We start from the raw sequence: 22717 nt of genomic DNA on the forward strand, positions 1-22717 counted from the left end.
TTGGCAGGTAAGAAAACCGAAGTTTGGACAGCCACAATACCCTGATAGATATTAGAATTAGAAAGCAGATTTGCTAGCCCATTGCTATTTCCGTAATACCGTACCATCTCAATTTGGTGTTTTGAGATAATGGTTGTAAAAATGCTTTATGTTAAAGTATACAAAGATCAGGTGTTGCTGTAATATAAAATAAACTTTGGTTTCAGTTTACTAAAATGAGAACGTGAAAATTTATCAGCATGCTTTGGGCAAAGGCAGGGAAGAGATGACAAGTGAAAGTCAAGTGTGAGATGGATATGTTGAAGTATATTTTACCTATTTAGTGCAGAATTTTGTGGTTGGGTTGGGATTTTTACAGTAGCGGTTCCTAACCCTACTGCTTAACAGTATGACACTCCTGCCTAACAGTATGAAGACTGGGCATGCAAATGTGACATGGTGGTTGTGGTATTGTCTCCAGCTATTTTGTTTTACACCCAGGATTGATGTATTTTTTAGTCAGAGATGATTAAGAACTCAAAAAGTTTCTTTGGGTAAAATTAAAACGTAAGAATCCCATGCTCTTAAGTATGCAAAAAGTAGCACATGCAAATGCTGCACTTTTAGACTGAGATAAATAAGTAGGCCTTTTAAATAAACAAACGTTTATACCCTGTCTAGAGTGTAATGTTCATGCCAAGGGTGAAAGTGAGTAGGAAACTTGATTAGGTAGGAGAGGTGTTGCTACTTTCACTTAGAGTGGGGTCACCTCTTAGAAGAGAAAAATTCAAGGTTCTTTCTTTAATAGGGGAGGAGGGAGGAAAACTTCAGAGATCATGGGGTGGGTTGAGGAATGGTAGAACTAAACAATATGAAGTTAACATTAAGGGAAAGGAGGAATAAACTGAACAAAAAGGGGGAAAGTAGATAATCTAGGTGGGTTTTGTTTATCTTTGTTAAATTACTGTTGTTCTGGTGGTGATTGGGAGCCAATTATAGGGCTTGGGGGAAATAAGAAAGTGATTCTTTAGAGAAGAATAAATCCAGTCTGAGCAGCAGCATGTGTAACTGATGAGAAGGGAAGCAGTGCTCCAAGTTGATGAGGAAGATTGGTGTGCCACTATTGAAATAGACCTATTATTTGTGTCAAAGTAGAACTATATTTTAAAATTGAAATGTCTTCATGTATGAAGGAAGAAGTATTTTGTGTACTATTAAACATTCATTGCATGGGTTCTGGTAGATTTATTGCAAATTTTCTCTTTCTCTAGGGTTTGGATTCAGGATTTATTCCTAGTGTCCAAGACTTTGACAAAAAACTTACAGAAGCTGATGCTTACCTTCAAATCTTGATTGAACAATTAAAGGTATGGCATTAGTTTGTATATTAAATTTATAGAAATAGAAAATGTTACTGAGCTTGATTTTTGAGTAAAAACAGCCCTCATGTGGTTCAGCAGTTTTTAAAGCAGACTTCAAAGATCTAGGTGACTTATTGCTGATTATATTGGTAAATGGCATATTTACATAATGCTTTTTTTGGTCATTAAGAAAAAGGTAAATATATAGGCATAATTAGAAAAATAAGGCCAGATTTTGTTCATATTCTGTTTAAAATTTTCATGAAACTGTGTTTTAGTGGCTCAATTTTTACTACTATTTTAATTTGAGGGAGATGGAATATGGGGAGGTGATTTCTCTATCTCCTTTATCATTACTGAAATGAATCGTCTCCTTCAGTTTCTACTTAAAATTAATTAAAAGCAGAGGTGCTGGGAAAAGGACTGATCATAAACTTGAAAAACAAAGCAGAAAAAACTTCAAGTTTGAATTGATATTTTAATTTCTTAAAAGTCATCTGTTTTCTTTTACTTATAATTCTTCCAGAGTGATTGACCTTGATGAGTTAAAATGATTTCATACAATAGAATTTGACTTTGATTCAGTGCCTTGAAAAAAATATATGTTGTCTTGAAAATAACGTAAAAATCATCCCTGGAGGAAATGTGTTTAAGAACTAATGTATGCTTTTCTGTGTTTAGTAAATGTATACAGTGTAGCAAAGTGGCTTGATACTATAACCATTTTTTTAAAATCTTGTAGCTTTTTGATGACAAGCTTCAAAACTGCAAAGAAGATGAACAAAGAAAGGTAACTTCCATAACCATGATTTTGACTTTAAAGATTTGAAATTCAAGAGGCTTTTGGAGAACACTAAGTATTTTAGTGTGTTTTTACTTGCTATAATAATATTATTGACCTGTTATAATATTATTGCCATATGGACCACAAAGGGGACTTTTCTGATGAATTTCTGTTATGGTTTCATAATTAAACAAAAGGATAATGTACAGAGTTGTTTGTTTTTGAGACAGTCTTGCTTTGTTGCCCAGGCTGGAGTGCAGTAGTGTGATCTTGGCTCACTACAACCTCTGCCTTCTGGGTTAAAGCGATTTTCCTGCCTCAGCCTCCCAAGTAGCTGGGATTACAGGCATGCACCACCGCACTCAGCTAATTTTTGTATTTTTAGTAGAGATGAGATTTCACCATGTTGGCCAGGCTGGTCTCAAACTCCTGACCTGAGGTGATCCATCTGCCTCAGCCTCCCAAAGTGCTGGGATTATAGGTGTGAGCCACCACGCCCGGCCCAGAGTTTTAATATAATACCTTTTCTGTATCATATCCCTAGAAGTAACTTCTTTCCTTTTCATGTATCATATGTTGAAGGTAGAAAGTTATTATATTTACATGTGGTCACTTCAGATACCAATAAACCAGCAAGAATATTCAGAATAATATTATGAAGAAACAAAACAATAATGCTTTATTATGGTTCTGCTGTTCTCTCCCTTGCATTTCTGACAGCTGCTTTGTAGTTTGAATATTGTCTTTTTTCTAATTAACGTTTCCCCCCCCTTTTTTTTTTTTTTTTTTTTTCTGGCATTTCTGTTGACTCTATAGCCTGGCATTTGGCTCTTTTATGCCTGGTAATAGTAACTCATGTTCTAACTCACCTTTCAGTCAGTTTTGGGATTTAGTTCCATGTCATTTTAAAGCAATTTAGGGCTGGGTGTGGTAGCTCACGCCTGTAATCCAGCACTTTGGGAGGCCAATGTGGGTGGGTCACCTGAGGTTTGGATTTCGAGACCATCCTGACCAACATGGAGAAACCCTGTGTCTACTAAAAATTCAAAATTAGCTGGGTGTGGTGACGCACACCTGTAATCCTAGCTACTGGGGAGGCTGAGGCAGGAGAATCGCTTGAACCTGGGAGGCAGAAGTTGTGGTGAGCCAAGATGGCACCATTGCACTCCAGCCTGGGCAACAAGAGCGAAACTCACAATTTAGGAGAGATTAATGTGATTTTAAAATAAGTGAAGTTCATAGAAAAGAAAAAACTTGTTTTCAGGTAAGGAATAAGAATGTTTCATACTATTATTACAAACTTTAATTGAATCACATGAATTTTATTAAAGAGGGTATATAATTCATAAAATATCTGGAATTCTTATATAAATAATTGATTTAGATTTAAAAAAAAACGAAATAAAAAGTACTGCCTTCTCAACTTGGTTGTACTCACTTAGAATGAGTGCATTTTGGTGAAAATCTTTTTATTTATTTTTTTATTTTGTTTTGTTTTGTTTTCTCACTGAGGTCCTAGGTAGGTAAAATTCTTTAAATGACTAGTCAGTAAAAAACAATTTTGCTTCTTTATGCTTCTGATTATTTCTGTTTAAACATTATTTTTCACAGAAAATTGAAACGCTCAAAGAGACAACAAATGTAAGTTATGTGTTTGATACACTCTGACTTTGCATTAGAAAATGTTTTAAAATGTTATTTCTATTTTAAGCTGCCACTATTGATGAGAGCAATTGAGATGTTTTTATGAATTTATACAGGGATGCTTAAGAATTGTATTATTTTCTAAAGGAATTAAAAATGGCATTAATAGAATAAGCCCCATAATTGAAATTGACTTCATGTACCATTTTCCTGTTTCTGGTCTTGTCTGAAACCTTGGATAAAAAGTGTCATCAATGCACAGTGGATATATTCTTTCATATTTAAAAAAATTAATTAGTTGATTTCTTTGATTCTTGAGGCAGGGTCTTGCTGTATTGCCCAGGTCTCAGCTCCTGGGTTCAAATGATCCTCCCTCCTCAGCCTTCAAAAGTGGTAGGATTGTAGGCATGAGCCACAGCAGCTGGTCTCTTTCTTATTATAATGTACTGTAATTCAAGTTTTCTGATATAGTGGACTTCTGACATTATATGAGATGTGTCCCTTGATCAAAATTTTAAAACAGGCAAAATAATAGTTTGGTTCACCAGTGTTGTGACAGGATCCTTTATTCTCCATACTTCAAATTCTCCATACATCAAACTCTTTTTTATTTGTTTTAAGAAACAGGGTCTTGCTGTGTCTTCCAGGCTGGAGTATAATGGTGCAGTCGAGTATAATGGTGCAGTCATAGCTCACTGCAGACTCGAACTCCTCATGGGCTTATACAATCCTCCTGCTTCCGCTATTTGAGTAGCTACAACTACAGGCACCTGCTACCATGCATGGCTAATTTTTATTTAAATTATTTGTAGAAATGGAATTTTCCTATGTTTCCCAGGCTGGTCTCCTAGCCTCAAGCAATCCTCCTGCCTTGGCCTACCAAAGCAGTGGAATTACAGGTGTGCACCACCATACCCAGCCCATCAACATCTTAAGTAGATTTCTTTTTTTTTCTTCTTTTTTTCTTTTTAGCATTTTCGGAAGCATAAAGTAGATTTCTTAGGGTTACTGCTGTTGATGTAAGAACTAGAAAGTTAATCAGATTTGTATGTCTTTCTGTTTGAAGTGTTGAAAAACCGTTTAGAGCCAGGCATGGTCGCAAGTGTACATAGCGCCAGTTACTCGGGAGGCTGAAGGAGGGGGATGGCTTGAGCCCATGAGTTTGAGGCTGTAGTGCGCTATAATCATGCCTGTGAATAGCCACTGCAATAATGAGACCTTGTCTCATTAAAATTTTTTTTTTAATTTTAAAAAATTTAAAAAGATATATAAATAAATTAACAATTTGTGGCATTCCTTAAAGTTAATAGAACTGCTAATGAATAACTTCATTTGACATTTTCAGCATATTAGGGCCCACTAGATCCAAAGAAGATATTTCTTATGCAGTATGGACTTAAACCCTACACATTTGAACTGATTCTTGTATTTTAAGCTTTAACATTATACATCCTTTTATTTGGGCCAAGATCCTAAAAATCAGTGTTTTGTTTTTATAGAGCATGGTAGAATCAATTAAACACTGCATTGTGTTGCTGCAGATTGCTAAAGTAAGTAAATTTTACTTTCAATTTACCTTTATGCATGGAATTTAAAAATTATAATAGCGTTTTTCTTTAATAGCCAAAAAAACTCAGACCTGAAACATAGTACCTTTCTGTAGTAAACTGTATTGTGAGCTTATACTATGGAACAACTCTTGTGTTTGGATGTTATCTTAGCTACTGTTTCTGGTAATGTCATTTCTGGGAACCGGGAAGGGGGGAGCATGTTTGAATGACTCACCCCTTCCTTCCATTTTATCCATTATCACTGTTTGGGACAGGGACATATTTTACTAAACCTTCCACAAAAAAAAGTTTTTCTTAGAAAATAGAGAAGTAAGTTCTGGCAGTTATTGTGCAAAATGAAGAGTATAATAATGAGATACATTTTTAAAAATTATTATAGATTTGTTTCTGGTTGTGAACTACATGAGCGAATTTTAATTGCTTTTCTTTATTCATGAAACAAAACACATTTTGAATTATTGTGGGTTAAAAATTTCATATACGTTGTCTCCTTTTCTGAAAAATTTTGGTGTATTCAACCTAAATATATATTTTATTGCCTGAGATTTTCAGAAATAAGAATATTATTGTTTGAGAATAGGAATTATTTTTTAATTTTTCTACCTCACTATGCCCTTTATTTCCAGCAAGTGGCTAGCAAGGGGTGGGTGACCATCAGCAGCCAATTTGAGAAATGTTGTTTATATAAGTTTATAATTACTCATCTCTTTTACTTCTTCAGTTGCGTATGTTTATCAATTCATAGAGACTTGTTAGTGACTATTTTTTTACTGTTAATGACACAGTAGTATAGGACAATCCATTTGTGTTTGGATAGTAAGGATGTTTAGCTTGTAAATTAAATAGGGCAATGCCATTTTCTTTTCAGGCCAGATTTAAAATATACTTTTATTTTTTTTGAGACAGAATCTTGCTCTCTTGCCCAGGCTGTAGTGCAGTGGCACACTCTTGGCTCACTGCAACTTCTGCCTCCTGGGTTCAACTGATTCTCGTGCCCCAGCTAGGGTTACAGGCATGCGTAGCTAGGGTTACAGGCATGCACCACCACGCCTGGCTAATTCTTAGATTTTTAGTGGAGATGGGTTTCACCATGTTGCCTGGGCTGTTCTGAACTCCTGGCTTCCCAAAGTGCTGGGATTACAGGAATGAGCTACCAAACCCACCCCAATATATTACACTTAAAGTATCAGAACTTAGGGCTTAAATGTTCCGTTTCTAGATGTTAGTGATATATAGATTTCCTATGTATGTATCTAAATTTTTCATTTCCTATTGTAGATCATAGTATATTCTAAAGCTAAACAGAAGGGAAGTTAGGATTAGAGGCATAAAAGGGATTGGGTTTTATTTTAGTTTTTCTTGGCTCTGGAATTACATAGGTGAGTAGAAGCACCTACCCTTATCCAAAAGCTTACTTATAACCAGTAAATGACACCATGCCTCGTTTGAGTGACTAGGTATTTTAGGGAATTCATACTGCCTTCTCTTGAAGATTGAGGAAACAGGAGCTGATACAGTGTTTAGGCCAGTTTGAGTAATCTCTGAAGATCATTCAGGACTTTAGTTAGTTGTACAGTAGGTCAGCCTAGCCTATTTCAGTAGCTCACGGTTAGCCAATCATCAAAAGCATTTTTAGTGTTCTCTGTCTTTGAAATGTGTTATAGTTGAAATTTATAAAACTCTTTTCTAGAACTTTCTACAAGCTAATTTGTACTTGCTACTTATCTATCTTAGCCCAGCTTAATAAAACTACATTTTAAGGTTCTTCACAGTGGGTAACTTGGATCAAGTAAATTAAATTTGGCCTTTTATTTATTCCGGAAGGAAGTTTTATTGTTGTTAAGGCTTCTTAGGTACAAATACAACTCAATTATATTTGTACCATGTATGGACTCTGTATTTTTTTTTTTTTTTTTTTGAGACGGAGTTTCGCTCTTGTTACCCAGGCTGGAGTGCAATGGCACAATCTCGGCTCACCGCAACCTCCGCCTCCTGGGTTCAGGCAATTCTCCTGCCTCAGCCTCCGGAGTAGCTGGGATTACAGGCACGCGCCACCATGCTCAGCTAATTTTTTGCACCATTAGTAGAGACGGGGTTTCACCATGTTGACCAGGATGGTCTCGATCTCTTGACCTCGTGATCCACCCGCCTCGGCCTCCCAAAGTGCTGGGATTACAGGCTTGAGCCACCGCGCCCGGCCTAATTTTTTGTATTTTTAGTAGAGACGGGGTTTCACCATGTTGACCAGGTTGGTCTCGATCTCTCGACCTCGTGATCCACCCGCCTCGGCCTCCCAAAGTGCTGGGATTACAGGCTTGAGCCATCGCGCCTGGCCTTGGACTCTGTATCTTTAAACTTAATTTAAATGTAAATCACATCATGTCACTTGTCTGCTCAGATACCCCTGATGTTTTCCATCTCATTTGGAATCAAATAGAAACTACTTATGTTCACTGCCCTCGTATCTTCTACCCTTGCTTGATCACATCATTCCAATAACATTGGCTCTTTTCTTTTTCTCAGGCAAGACAAACTTTTTTTTTTTTTTTCTTTTTTTCCCTGCTTTAGAGATTTTTACTTGCTTTTGTCTTCACCTGGAGGGCATTTCCCACAGATTTCCACCAGGCTCACTCTTATTTATTCAGGCTTCTGCCACAAGGAACATCTTTGGAAAGACTTTTCCTGACTCTTGCATCTAAAGTAATCTCTACTTCCCACTAGTTTCTTTCTATTCATGGCCTTGTATCACTAGTCAAGTTTATATGATATATTTGTTTGTTTACCTCTTTATTTGCTGTCTACCCTAGAGTGCAATCTTGGTGAGGACTTTGGTTGTCTTACCACTTGTATTAATCTTTGTGGGCTGCCATAACAAAGATTGGGTGGCTTAAAGAACAGAAATTTGGCAGGTGCAGTAGCTCATGCCTGTAATGTCAGTACTTTGGGAGGCCTAGGCAGGAGGATCACAAGGTCAGGAGATCAAGAGTTTCCTGACTAACATGGTAAAATTCCGTCTCTACTAAAGTTACAAAAAATTAGCCGGGCATGGTGCACGCACCTGTAATCCCAGCTACTCAGGAGGCTGAGGAAGGAGAATTGCTTAAACCTGAGAGGCAAACGTTGCGGTGAGCCAACATTGTGCCACTGCAGTCCAGCCTGGGTTACAGAGCGAGACTCCATCTCAAAAAATAAAAACATAAAATTTAAAAAACCAGAAATTTATTTTCTCACCACTCTGAGGGCCAGAAGTCTGAGATCCACATTCTGTCCTGTTCAGTTTCTGATGAGGGCTCTCCTCTTGGCCTGTAGACAGCTATGTCTTTACATAGTCTTTCCTTGGTGAGTATGCACTCAGAGAGGGAGCGTGTACATGTGAGAGAGCAAACTGTTTGGTGTCTCTTCTTATGAGGGCACTAATCCTATTGAATCAGGGCCCCACCCTTATGTCCCCATTTAACCCTAGTTACTTCTGTAGAGGTCTCATCTCCAAATATAGCCACCTTTGGGGTTAGGGCTTCAACATAGGAATTTGGGGAGGGACACAAATATTCAGTCCATAACCCCATTGTAGCTTCAGTGCTTACAGTTGCTTGCCATATAGGAGGTACGTGATAAATAACTGAATTACTGAATGATTTTTCTAATGTATTACTTTTAATGGTTGCATGGTTTGGTATTTTCACTATATGTATGATTTTTTTTTTTCTCACTTAGCCACCTTTCTGATGTGCTGCGATGACCATCCCTATAAACTAAACTTTAGGTAGATTTAATCAGTTAATCTGTGATTAAGATAAAACATTTTAAAATAGTAATGACAATCAACTTTGCATAATCTTGAAGAGCGTGGATTCTGGACCCATACTGAGTTTGAATTCAAGACCCAACACTGGAGCAATTTTATTAATCCTCTCTGTGGTTTGGTTTATATGCCATATACAAGAGGGATAATAATAGTGCCTGTCTCTTACTGATGCTGTGAGACCAAATGAAGTATTATTTGTGATGCTCTTGGTAGCTGGCATGTAAGAAGCTCTAAATAGCGGGCCGGGCGCGGTGGCTCAAGCCTGTAATCCCAGCACTTTGGGAGGCCAAGGAGGGTGGATCACGAGGTCAAGAGATCAAGACCATCCTGGTCAACATGGTGAAACCCCGTCTCTACTAAAAATACAAAAAATTAGCTGGGCATGGTGGTGCGTGCCTGTAATCCCAGCTACTCAGGAGGCTGAGGCAGGAGAATTGCCTGAACCCAGGAGGTGGAGGTTGCAGTTAGCCGAGATTGCGCCATTGCACTCCAGCCTGGGTAACAAGAGCGAAACTCCGTCTCAAAAAAAAAAAAAAAAAAAGAAGCTCTAAATAAGTGTTCATTAAGTTAAAAAAATAGAAGGTTGCAAATTGTAATGTGACAGTAAAACATCTGGTAAAAATTGGAGAATTTCCATCGAGTACTGATGAAAATATAAATTGTTATGGCCACTTTGGAAGACTGTTACTCACTGACAGGTTGATCAAATATCGTAGTCAACTACTTTAAGGGAGATAATACCATTTGAAACCCCAAAGTGATATGAGAAGACAGCTGATTTGATACCTTTCTTGTTTGGGGCTGATTAGTATCAGCTTCTTAGAGACAGCATGCTTAAGTAAAAATTTTAATTTTAAGCTTCTTCCAGTTTTGACTCTTTCATTTGAATTCCCACTCCCAGTAGATTCTCTTCTGCCTAAATGATTAGTGTATTGGTTCCCGAACTTTACTGCACATTGGAGTCATTTGGAGATCAGTTCTGATTCCTGGCTCCCACCCCTAGACATTCTGTTATAATGCTATTGTGGTATGGAGTATCACCTGGGTATTGGGGTTGTTTTAAAGCCCTGGATGGTTTTAATGTGCAGCAGAGTTTTGAGACCATCTGGTTAAAGAAATTTTCAAGTGGGCTTTGTTATCTCAGAAGACATCCTCTCTCTTGCCCTTGGTGGAGGCAGCTAATGTTCTACTCGTGGGAAACTGCAGTGGAGCTGGGAGGTAAGGGGAGAAAAGGGGAGTAGGGCAGGACAGAGCAAAGATAAGCTGGGAGACTCCTGCAGGTGGGGACTTGACCAGTATTAGAGTCAGGTGATGTGACCACATACCACAACTCAGAATGCCTGCCAGAATGGCATGTGCAGAGGATTGACTGTGATTTACCAGAGCACTATTTTTGCTTTGTTTAATTATCACTGAAATTGAGAGAAAAGAGATGCTAGACATGTTTTGGTTGTGAAGTGTAGTTGGTACAAACTTAAACTCTGGTTGATTTTTTACCAAACAGTTAAATCATGCAGTAAAACAATATTTTAATGTAATTAAAATCAGGTACTTCAAATGGTTATTCTTACAGGCAAAGATAGAGACTATTAACATTTTTCAAGTTAGAGACAGATCAGTTTGATTTATGTAGTTTTTATAGTCTTGCATAAAATAGGTACAGATAAATACTGTTGATTACTTAGAATTTAAGGCTTTAATTTTGTCAGTTCCTATTGAATATCCTAAATTTAGACCAGTGCTATTCAATAAAAATATGAGAGCTATAAATGTGATTTAAAATTTTCTTATAACCACATTTTAAAAGGTGAAAAGAAACAAGTGAGATTAATTTTAATGAATTTTATTAACCCACTATACCAAAAATATCATTTCAATATGTAATCAGTGTAAAAATTTATTAATGAAATAAATAGTTCATATTCTCCCTCTCTTCTCTCTCTCTCTCTCTCTTTTTTAAGAGATAATGTCTTGCTCTGTCACCCAGGCTGGAGAGCAGTGTCACAATCGTAAATAACTCACTGCAACCTCAGACTCCTGGGTTCAGGCAATCCTCCTGCCTCAGCCTCCTGAGTAGCTGGGACTACAGGTACTTGCCACTGTGCCCCACTAATTTTTAAGTTTTTTTTTAGAGACAAAGTCTTGCTTTGTTGCCCAGACTGGTCTCAAAACTCCTGGCTTCAAGCGATTTTCCCTCCTTCGCCTTCCAAAATGCTGGCATTATAGACATGAGTCTTTTTCTTTTTGCACCAAGTCTTTAAAGTCATGAATGTATTTTATACTTTGAGCTAGCCATATTTCAAACATTCAATAACCATGTGTTACTATAGCTATCAAACTGAATCTCACAGACTAGATTATCCTTGTAGGACTGAGTTGTCTAACTGTAGATACTTTTATTATTATTATTATTATTATTACTATTATACTTTAAGTTCTGGGTTACATGTGCAGAATGTGAAGGTTTGTTACATAGTTACACACGTGTCATGGTGGTTTGCTGCATCCATCACCCCATCATCTACGTTAGGTATTTCTTCTAATGCTGTCCCACCCCAGTGCCCCACCCCCTGCTATCCCTCCCCTATCCTCCCACACCCCGACAGGCTCTGGTGTGTGATGCTCCCCCTCCTTGTGTCCATGTGTTCTTATTGTTCAACTTCCACTTATGAGTGAGGACATTTGGTGTTTGGTCTTACGTTCCTGTGTTAGTTTGCTGAGAATGATAGTTTTTAGCTTCATCCATGTCCCTGCAAAGGACATGAACTTACCCTATTTTATGGCTGCATAGTATTCCATGGTGTATATGTGCCACAGTTTCTTTATCCAGTCCATCATTGATTTGGGTTGGTTCCAAGTCTTTGCTATTTTGAACAGTCCTGCAACAAACATATGTGTGCATGTGTCTTTATAATAGAATGATTTATAATCCTTTAGGTATATACCCAATAAGGGGATTGCTGGGTCAAATGGTATTTCTAGTTCTAGATCCTTGAGGAGTCGCCACACTGCCTTCCACAGTGGTTGAACTAATTTACACTCCCACCAGCAGTGTAAAAGTGTTCCTGTTTCTCCATAGCCTCTCCAGCATCTATTGTCTCCTGACTTTTTAATGATTGTCATTCTTTTTTTTTTTTTTTTGAGACGGAGTTTCGCTCTTGTTACCCAGGCTGGAGTGCAATGGCGCCATCTCGGCTCACCACAACCTCTGCCTCCTGGGTTCAGGCAATTTTCCTGCCTCAGCCTCCCAAGTAGCTGGGACTACAGGCATGTGCCACCATGCCCAGCTAATTTTTTGTATTTTTAGTAGAGACGGGGTTTCACCATGTTGACCGGGATGGTCTTGATCTCTTGACCTCGTGATCCACCCTCCTTGGCCTCCCAAAGTGCTGGGATTACAGGCTTGAGCCACCGCACCCGGCTCTTAATGATTGCCATTCTAACTGGCATGAGATGGTATCTCATTGTAGTTTTGATTTGCATTTCTCTAATGATCAGTGATGATTAGCTTTTTTTAATATTTGTTGGCTGCATAAATGTCTCCTTTTGAGAAGTGTCTGTTCATACCTCTGCCCACTTTTGATGGGGTTGTTTGTTTTATGTACATTTGTTTAAGTTCTTTGTAGATTCTGGATATTAGCCCTTTGTCAGATGGGTAAATTGCAAAATTTTCTCCCATTCTGTAGGTTGCCTTTCACTCTAATGATAGTTTCTTTTGCTGTGCAGAAGCTCTTTAGTTTATTTGTCTATTTTGGCTTTTGTTACCATGCTTTTGGTGTTTTAGTCATGAAGTCTTTGCCCATGCCTGTGTCCTGAGTGGTATTGCCTAGTTTTCTTCTAGTGTTTTTATGGTTTTAGGTCTTACGTTTAAATCTATAATCCATCTTGAGTTAATTTTGTATAAGGTGTAAGGAAGGGATCCAGTTTCAGCTTTCTGCATTTGACTAGCCAGTTTGCCCAACAACATTTATTAAATAGGGAATCCTTTCTTTATTGCTTGTGTTTGTCAAAGATCAGATGGTTGTAGATGTGTAGTGTTATTTCTGAGGCCTCTGTTCTGTTCCATTGATCTATATATCTGTTTTGGTACCAGTACTATGCTGTTTTGACTACTGTAGCCTTCTAATATAGTTTGAAGTCAGGTAGTGTGATGCCTCCATCTTTGTTTCATTTTTTGTTTTTTGTTTGTTTGTTTTTTGCTTAGGATTGTCTTGGCTATATTGGCTGTTTTTTGGATCCATATGAAATATAAGGTGTGGGTTTTTTTTTTCCAATTCTGTGAGGAGAGTCAATGGTAGCTTGGTAGGGATGGCATTGAATCTGTAAATTACTTTTGGGCAGTATGGCCATTTTCAGGATATTGATTCTTCCTAGTCATGAGCATAGAATGTTTTTCTATTTGTTTGTGTCCTTCTTATTTCCTTGAGCAGTGGTTTGTAGTTCTCCTTGAAGAGGTCCTTTGCATCATCCCTTGTTAGTTGTATTCCTAGGTACTTTATTCTCTTTGTAGCAATTGTCAGTGGGAGTTCACTCATGATTTGGTTCTGTTTGTCTGTTATTAGTATATGGGAATGCTTGTGATTTTTGCATATTGATTTTGTATCCTAAGACTTTCCTGAAGTTGCTTATCATTTTAAGGAAATTTTGGGCTGAGACGATGCGGTCTTCTAAATATACAATCATATCATCTGCAAATAGAGACAGTTTGACTTGCTTTTTTCCTAGTTGAAGACCCTTTATTTCTTTTTCTTGCCTGATTGCCCTGGCTAGGACTTCCAATACTATGTTGAATAGGAGTGGTGAGAGAGGGCATCCTTGTCTTGTGCCGGTTTTCAAAAGGAATGCTTCCAGTTTTTGCCCATTCAGTCTGATATTGGCTGTGGGTTTGTCATAAATAGCTCTTACCATTTTGAGATACATTCCATCAATATCTAGTTTATTGAGAGTTTTAAGCTTAAAGCGCTATTGAATTTGGTTGAAGGCTTTCTCTGCATCTATCGAGATAATCGTGGTTTTTGTCCTTGGTTCTGTTGATGTGATGGATTATGTTTATTGATTTGCATATGTTGAACCAGCCTTGCATCCCCCAATGAAGCCGACTTGATCATGATGGATAAGCTTTTTGATGGGCTGTTGGATTTGGTTTGCCAGCATTTTATTGAGTATTTTCACATCGATGTTCATCAGGGATATTGGCCTGAAATTTTCTTTCTTAGTTGTGTCTCTGCTAGGTTTTGGTATCAGGATGATGTTGGCCTCATAAAATGAGTTAGGGAAGATTCCCTGTTTTTCTGTTGTTTGGAATAGTTTCAGATGGAATGATAACCTGCTCCTCTTTGTACCTATGGTAGAATTCGGCTGTGAACCTGTCTGGTACTGAACTGTTTTTGGTCGGTAGTCTATTAATTGCTGCCTCAATTTCAGACCTTGTTACTGGTCTATTCAGGGATTCAACATCTTCCTGTTTTGACTATAGGTACTTTAAAAGTAGATTATATCTTTCAGATGTCCTTAGATCCCAGGTTAGATGAATTAAATACATCTTTGACTTAATAATATTTTCAACTTAAGATATTTCCCCAAAACTTTTTTCTGCATAGACTTTGTTTTCATTAGTATTTGTTAATTTCTCATCAGCTTTTTAAAAATAAACAGCTTTAAAAATAAGCTTACCATCTTAAAGTACACACTTTAATGGTTTTTATAATATTTATAAAATTTTACAGCCATCATCATAATCTAATTTTAGAATTATTTTATCACCACAAAAAGAAACCACTTACCTATTAAGCAATCATTTTCTATGTAGATGGTCCCTGACTTAACAATGGTTTGACTTAGGATTCTTTGACTTCATGATGGCAAAAAAGCGATATGCATTCAGTAGAAACTGTACTTTGAATTTTGAGCTTTGGTTTTTTTCCCTAGCTACTGATAATGCTATATGATATTTCCTCACTATACTGGGCAGTGGCAGCGAACCACAGCTCCTAGTCAGCCATGCAATCACAAGGGTAACCAGCTGAAACTCTGCACTGTACTGTGTTGCCCAACTGTAGGCTAATGTAAGTGTTCTCTTAACACATTTAAGGTAGGTTATGATAAGCTATGCTGTTTGGTAGGTTAGGTGAGTTAAATGCATCTTTGGCTTACAATATTTTCAACTTAAGATAGATTTATTGGGAGGTAAACTCCTTCATAAGTTGAGGAGCATCAGTGCCTCCCTTAATCCTCCAGCAGCCTCCTACCCCGACTCCATCTAGCCCTTGAGAATCATTAATCTGCTTTCTGCCTTCAGATTTGTCTATTCTTGACTCTTCATGTAAGTTGAATCTTACAATATGTGGTCTTCTGTAACTAGCTTCTTTCACTTAACATCATGTTTTCCAAGGTTCATCCAGGTAGAGATCACTTTTCTCTAAAATTTTGAACATGACTGCAGTTCTACAGGATATTTCCACAGTGAACTTAGTAAAATCCCTGTATAGAAAAATAATTCCCATGCTGTTGGTATTGATTGTTGTGTAGCCAGTGTTTGAATTGTGTTTTGCTAAGAATGTACACATGGAATTAAAATCTTAGTGGAATCAGAGAAATCATGTTCTAACATTATTACTTACCTGGTAAAATACGCTTTCTTATAGTAGAAATACACGAGGAGTTACTTAAATGTAAGAATGAAGTTAATATTTTTAACATTTTTCCTTAAGGACCAGAGTAATGCGGAGAAACACGCAGATGGAATGATAGTAAGTTTAATCTAATCTTTCTGTTTCCCTTTACTTCTGCAGAGCATTATAACCAGTCATATCAGGAGAAGCCTGAATTACTACTCATTTTTCAATGCCAACTACTCACTGCTTTTTGTTGTTGACTCTTGCGATTTCCTTTGAGCTCCCATCTTTCAGCAGTCATTTGCAGGGGAAATGACAATCTTAAAATTTTTCTAAGTGTGGCTTCAGATTGAATCACTTTGCATGTATTAACTTGAAGGGTTAATCATGGTATGAGTACTCAGCTTTTACAATTAAATAATGCATAACTCAGTGCCACATTTCTTGTCTAACTTCTTTTTTTCTCAGATGAAAGAGGGGTGGGGGAGAGTACAATATTGAAACACACCTTAATCTATTTATATATGTTTATAGGTTCTTATTATTTTATCATTTGTGTTAAGTTTTGTGTGTATAACTGTCATTGTTAATGTGGTATGTACTGCATTTTTGTTGGGACAATTTACAGCGTGAATTCTTTCTCTTCTAGCCATTTTCTTATTCTTTCCTCTCTCTTGTCTTTTTACCTTTCCCTTATATTCAACTTCCCCTCTAAAAAGAAAGAAGAAAATTGTATTATTAGGATTGCCCATCTGGAAATAAAAAGAGTTTGAAGGTTTGTAGTTTGTGCTTACCCTAGTTTTATGGTAACTGAGTGACCTCTGTTCAGTCTGTATTCCTGAAGCAGGAGGCAGCCTCTTATTTTGTCCTAGACTTTACAAATGCCAGCTTGTCTGAGATCTGGAAAAACATTTTGTAAATCTTCAAAAAGATCTCATGATTGTACTTGAAAGGATGAGCATGTTATCTTTATATTTGGTTTAAAAATTTTTTTTAATTACATATCTGTGTTTGCATATTAAGAAAGCAGAAATAAACATGTTTGAAATTTGAATTCAGTACATCGGAATTTTTGTCAGTTCAAAGTGTGAGCCAGGGTGATACAATACAATTTATGATATAAATGTAATACAAACAAATATTTCTTTCTGAGATACTATCAAAAATGGTGAGCCTCATAGGAAAGGACTGTATGTATTGTCTAGCATTTTATGGTCTCCAGAGACTCCAAAACCAGGCAGGATTTTATAAAACATACCAAAAACACTTGATAGTTCGCAGTGAAAAAAATCTAGAAAGTTTGTGCTCATAGAAAATGTAACAGAAAAATATTTTTAAATCATTTGCTCAGGGACTAGAGCATATTTTCCTTAAGAGTTTTTATTTTGAAAAAATAGAGGAACTGTTTATGGTATAGGCCTTAGAGGCAGGCTGCTGGGGTTCAAATAAAATAGCCCTGCCACTCACTGCCTGTGACCTTGGGCAAATTACTCAACCTTTCTGAGTCTTAATTTCTTTTTATGTAAAGAAAGCTGACCTTAGAAGGTAGTTGTAAGGTACAGAACAAGCACAGTTAGCGATACATACATGTATTTGTATGTGTATGTACAGTACATTCCATTACACGGGTTTCATTAATGTCATAACAGATTAGGGCTGAGTAGTAGTATTTTCGCCTCTCAAGCTCTGCACATTTATTTTTAAAGCAAATCGTAGAATGTAATGTGACATATTTTAACCTGAAGTTGACTAAGAACTGTGGATAAGTATAGCATAGTTATTTTTTCTATCATAACAATAAGAAAAAAATTGAATACTTTTAATATACATGCTGTCAAAAGACAAAATTACAACAAATATAATCATAGATCTAATTGGCTTTTATTCAAGATGCATAAATTGGGTCAGCCTCCATTCTACAAAATAGAATGAAAGGTCCCACTAGGCAATGGCAGAGCAGTGGGTTTTGTAAGGTGGAAATTGTAACAGGAAAAAATGCTGACTGGTTAACATCAGATTACTTTTCTTTTAAGGGTTAAAACAGAGGGCACTTCCATATTACACTGACTCAGACAGGATTCTCCTATTTTCAGAAAAAAGAAAAAAAAAAAAAGGTCTTTTTTGAGATCTACTTGCTTTCTTAGAGTTTAATTATGTGGCATTTAGCAAGAGTGACTCCTTTTTGGTTTGGTCTAGTCTGTTGGGCCCTAGTGCAACAGCTCAATACAAAACAGTGGCCTCCCATAATTTTTTATTAGCAGTGCCAAAAAGTTTTAAGTGTTTTCTTTGGTTGACAAGCCTAATTGTAAGAACATTTCATCTGGAAAACAAAATATTGCATCCAAAAGAGAATTCTTGTCCCTGTTCCAAAGTTATTTTATTTCTTATTCTCTTCAATGGGAGGGGTAAGGAGGTGACATATTCACTCCTGTATATCAAAGTGTGTTAATGGTGGGATTTTGGTTTGTTTGTTTGTTTTGAGGAAAGCACTGTATGAACAAGGAATTTATTTTAGAAACAGCTCCAGGTTTGTTGAGATACTTGTTTAGTTATTTTGGCTTGGTCCAGTATCTGAAAATAGAATCAAAGTAATAACCAGAAAGTTCTTAGCACCCATATAAACACAGACTTTATTTTGCAGACTGGGAAACTGAGACCCATAGAGAATAAGAGACTTAAGGTTTCTTAGGAATTAAAAACTCCAGGTCTCTGTTTCTTTGCTTTTCTCAATGCTTCAAGATATTCCCCAGTTCAGTTTCTTCACTTTTTGGGTTTTTTAAAATTATTACTGATTGTTTTGGGTATGTCTTCTCTAAGTGTCCTTCATTTTTCAGTTAAAGTATTTATAGCAGATAGACTGTTGTAGTGACAAGAATCAGAATTCTTGTGTTCTCACTTGATTGAAGAGATCTTATTTAATGAGTTTTAAATAATCATGCAGAACGGGGGCTGGGTTTTTTTTTTTTTTTTTTTTTTTTTTGGTTTAAAATTTTTTTTCTTTAACAGTCCTGGACACCATGTTTGTTTGTTTTTCATGTGGCCAGGAAAGAAAAAGTCTTTTAACTTAGACATTACATGAGAATGCTACAAAAACTTTACCATTATCTCAGTTTCTATTATTAGATGATTTTAAGGGTCTTTTTTTTTGTGTGTTTTTGTTTATTTGAGATGGAGTCTCATTCTGTCATCCAGGCTGGAGTGCAGTGGCATGATCTTGGCTCACTGAAACCTCTGGCATCTGGGTTCAAGCAATTCTGCCTCAGTCTCCCAAGTAGCTGGGACTACAGGCGTGCACCACCATGCCCAGCTGATTTTTAGAAGAGATGGGGTTTCACCATGTTGGCCAGGATGGTCTCAATCCCTTGACTCATAATCCACCTGCCTTAGCCTCCCAAAGTGCTTGGGATTTACAGGTGTGAGCCACCACACCCAGCCAGATGATTTTAAGTTTCTACAACTGCTTTTTTGGGCTTATTCATTGGCAAAATATTTCTTTTACATTTCTGTTTAAGTATCTTCTGTTATAAGCACTACTTTATATATATATATAAAGTAGTATATATATATATATATATATATATATATATATGTATATCAAGTTCAGTTTTCCAGATCAAAGAAAGGTAAATAACTTAGGTTTTTATTTCTTGGGTTTGCCCAGTTTAGTCTTCTAAACGGTGAATGTAAACTTTGCTTTGGCAAAGACCTTGGTTTAACATCTACACACACCTCCCACCCAATCAGTAAGTTATGGAGTTTTCTTTTTAAAATGTCTTCATGCTGTCAGAATAATTCCTTGACTTACAATCAGGGAATCCTAGACTTTTCTCCCCTTTAAAATTAACTACATGTCTGAATTTTTTGTCTCTCTTCTAAATCCTCAGAAATCAAGCCCTCTCCTCCACACTCCCCAGTTAGAAGATACATCTTCTTTCTCTTCAGTGACCATAAACTAGACACTTACACAGTCAGCCTTCTGCATCTGTGGATTCAACCAACCATGGATTAAAAATATTGGAGGGGGAAAAATAAGTGCCTCTTTACTAAATATGTATATACTTTTTTCCTTGTCATTATTTCCTAAACAATACAGTAAATGATTTATATAATATTTACATAATATTAGGTGTCAGATGATATAACTTAAATGGGAAGATAGGTGTAGGTTGTATGCAAATACTACACCACATAATATCAGGGACTTGAGCATCTGTGGATTTTGGTATCCTCAGGGGGACTTGGAACAAATCCCCCGTGGATACCCAAGGAATGACTGTACTGTGTGATAGCAGCAGAATGGGATAGAAAGATGAGATCCTAGTGGTGCAGATACATTAGCTGGACATTTGGTATAACACACCAAAGCAAGTGAAAGAGAAAAACGAAGATTTGTGGTGAATTAAGAATTCAAGAGGCACTAAATTGACTTGAGAGGTGGTTTTGACTTCCTGGTATCTTCCCCACACCATTTTATAACTCCTCAGTTTTTCCATTTAGCTTTACCTTCTTCTGTAACAGAGATTCATTCATTTTCTTTCCTTACTGTGCTTTGTTAGAAGAAACTCTTAGACTTCTGTATAGAAAAGGTGTTTAATTTCCTCTTTTCATTTTGATCAACGTATCTATATAGCTACCCTCAGGATTTTGCGCTCATAAATGTGGGCATTTCATTCATTTGGGAGGGTAGCATGAGAAGAGCATTTAATTGAAAATAACCATACTGTGTTTCTTTATCTTAGAGTACTATTAATCCTGTAGATGCAATATATCAACCCAGTCCTTTGGAACCTGTGATCAGCACAATGCCTTCCCAGACTGTATTACCTCCAGGTAATTTGGGAAAATGTTTCACAGATTCATTGATTTAAAAAACTGAATTTATGTGGCTGTTATAGCAGTCTTAGCTCTTACTGTTTGTTTTTTCTTGTTTTTAATTTAAAAAAAAGGACTCAAAAAATACAGCTAAAAGTGAACTGGAAAAAGATGATAGTGTTTTGATATTGGGGCTTTACTGAAATGTGATGAAAGTGATTTTGGTATTCAAGGTGAGATAGAAAACAAACATGGTTACTAAGATTTGGATTTACTAGTAGGACAGAATCCTGTGACTCGGAATTCATGGCTAGCAAGGAAAATTTACTATACCTTAATTAGGGTAATCCAGGGATGTTCCGTTTTGGGGTATTCTTTGTAGCTCTGAACAATACAAATGGCATGTTTATGGTAGATTTTAAGGATAATGAGAAATGGAAGAAGGAAATAATATGATGCCTACTGATCAGATGACATCTGTATTTTATTTTTTAAGAATAGAGTAATAAATGCTATTTTTAAAAACTAGCAAAGAAGGGCTCAGGGCTAATACCTAGCTACACTAATTCCTTTTGCCCTTTTGTTGTATCTGACATTTCTGTGTTCTCAATGATGGCATAGTGAAGTCCGAAAGTATACTATAAAAGGGAAAAATCTTTTTAAATATATTAGTAAGTATGTGAAATCCTTTTGTGAATTTTTACTCCTTAAGTGAATTAGCTTAAACTTCCTCTCGGAGCTAAAGAGGAGGACGTACTATATGCCACTTCAGATTTTATGTAGTTTGAGGCTCAGAAACACATCAGAAACATTTGTTGGTTTTACAGAGTAGTTATACTGCAGTATTGGCCTACTATGGCTGGTCTTTTGATATCCTGCCTTTTATCTTAGTACCCTTTAGCCTATCATCGAGTTTAAGAAGCTAGGAAGTCAGAAGGAAGGAGTAGCGTGGAACTAGACTTAATGAAATAGAGTTTCAGAAATTACTGGTCTTCAGGATTTTGAATCCCAAACAATTATAGGCAACAGAATGTGTGTTTGGCTGTTTCTGTACTTTATTTTACATGTGCAAATTTCCTAGAACCTGTTCAGTTGTGTAAGTCAGAGCAACGTCCATCTTCCCTACCAGTTGGACCTGTGTTGGCTACCTTGGGACATCATCAGACTCCTACACCAAATAGTACAGGTACAGATTTGCAAAATTTCTTTATTTCTCATAACTCTTCATTAACATTTAATATTTGTGTGTGACCTGTGATGAGGGAGGGGGGAAAGTTGAATAAATGTGTTGTATATTTCTGTTGGAGATATCTTAGTTTTACCATTACAGTTCCATACATGAAGTGGTTAGCTTTGCGATTGAAAGAGAAGCTTTCGTAAGTAATTATTATTTATTTTTTTAAAAAACTTTTTTAATTTTTATTTTTGAGACAGGGTCTCACTCTGTCACCCAGGCTGGAGTGCAGCAGTACAATCAGGGCTCATTGAAGTCTTGACCTCCCAGGCCTCAGCCTCAAGTAGCAGGGACCACAGGCACACACCACCACATATGGCTAATTTTTTTATTTTTGTCGAGAGGAATCTCTCTGTGTTGCCCAGGCAGGTCTCAAGCCCTTGGGCTCAAGTAGTCTTCCTGCTTCAGCCTCCCGGTGTGCTGGGATTATACAGGCAAGAGGCATCATGCCCAGAATAATTATAGTTTAAATAAAATAAAATACTGCAGTTGTTTTTTTTTTGTTTGTTTGTTTGTTTGTTTTTTGTTTGTTTGATTTTTTTACCTTAAGATATATTTGGGTAATCTATGTTGACTTTGAAAAATTTACTCCAGCTAGACTTGCATACTGTCTTATTTGTGAAGCTGATACAGAAGTGCGCAGAATAAAAGCTGAAAGTCCTCTTTACTCTCCCCTTACAATTTGCATACATGTATGTACATGTACAACACTTATGTTGTGTATTTTCGTTGTTTTTGTTTAAACCTGTTAGGTCATGTGTTTCCGTGACTTTCACTTTTCCTTTAACAAAGAACACGTAGAGAACTCTCCATGTTTGTAAAATTAGATCTATAGCATTCTTTTTACAGCTGCCTGGGCAGATATTGTTTGTTTTTTCTACTGATGGACATTTAAGTTGCTTCCAGTGTCCTT

The 22717-nt window shown here is 36.7% G+C and overlaps 1 protein-coding gene across 8 annotated transcripts in view; it reads left to right on the forward strand.

Annotated features, from left to right (window-relative positions):
• Positions 1–22717, forward strand: part of OSBPL9 (oxysterol binding protein like 9) — a 182938-nt gene that overhangs the window by 133605 nt on the left and 26616 nt on the right. For 6 of the 8 annotated variants that reach the window (XM_039474568.2, XM_003921563.3, XM_074380811.1 and 3 more), the window contains 7 exons: positions 1251–1346; positions 2083–2130; positions 3736–3765; positions 5268–5318; positions 15855–15893; positions 20498–20588; positions 21652–21756. In XM_039474568.2, coding sequence (XP_039330502.1) covers positions 1251–1346; positions 2083–2130; positions 3736–3765; positions 5268–5318; positions 15855–15893; positions 20498–20588; positions 21652–21756 — 460 coding nt within the window. The remainder of the gene's footprint in view (positions 1–1250; positions 1347–2082; positions 2131–3735; positions 3766–5267; positions 5319–15854; positions 15894–20497; positions 20589–21651; positions 21757–22717) is intronic. The other 2 variants (XM_010349188.2, XM_003921564.3) reach the window with 1 other exon arrangement.

The sequence above is a fragment of the Saimiri boliviensis genome, chromosome 11 (assembly GCF_048565385.1).
Source record: "Saimiri boliviensis isolate mSaiBol1 chromosome 11, mSaiBol1.pri, whole genome shotgun sequence".
NCBI classification, from domain to species: Eukaryota; Metazoa; Chordata; class Mammalia; order Primates; family Cebidae; genus Saimiri; species Saimiri boliviensis.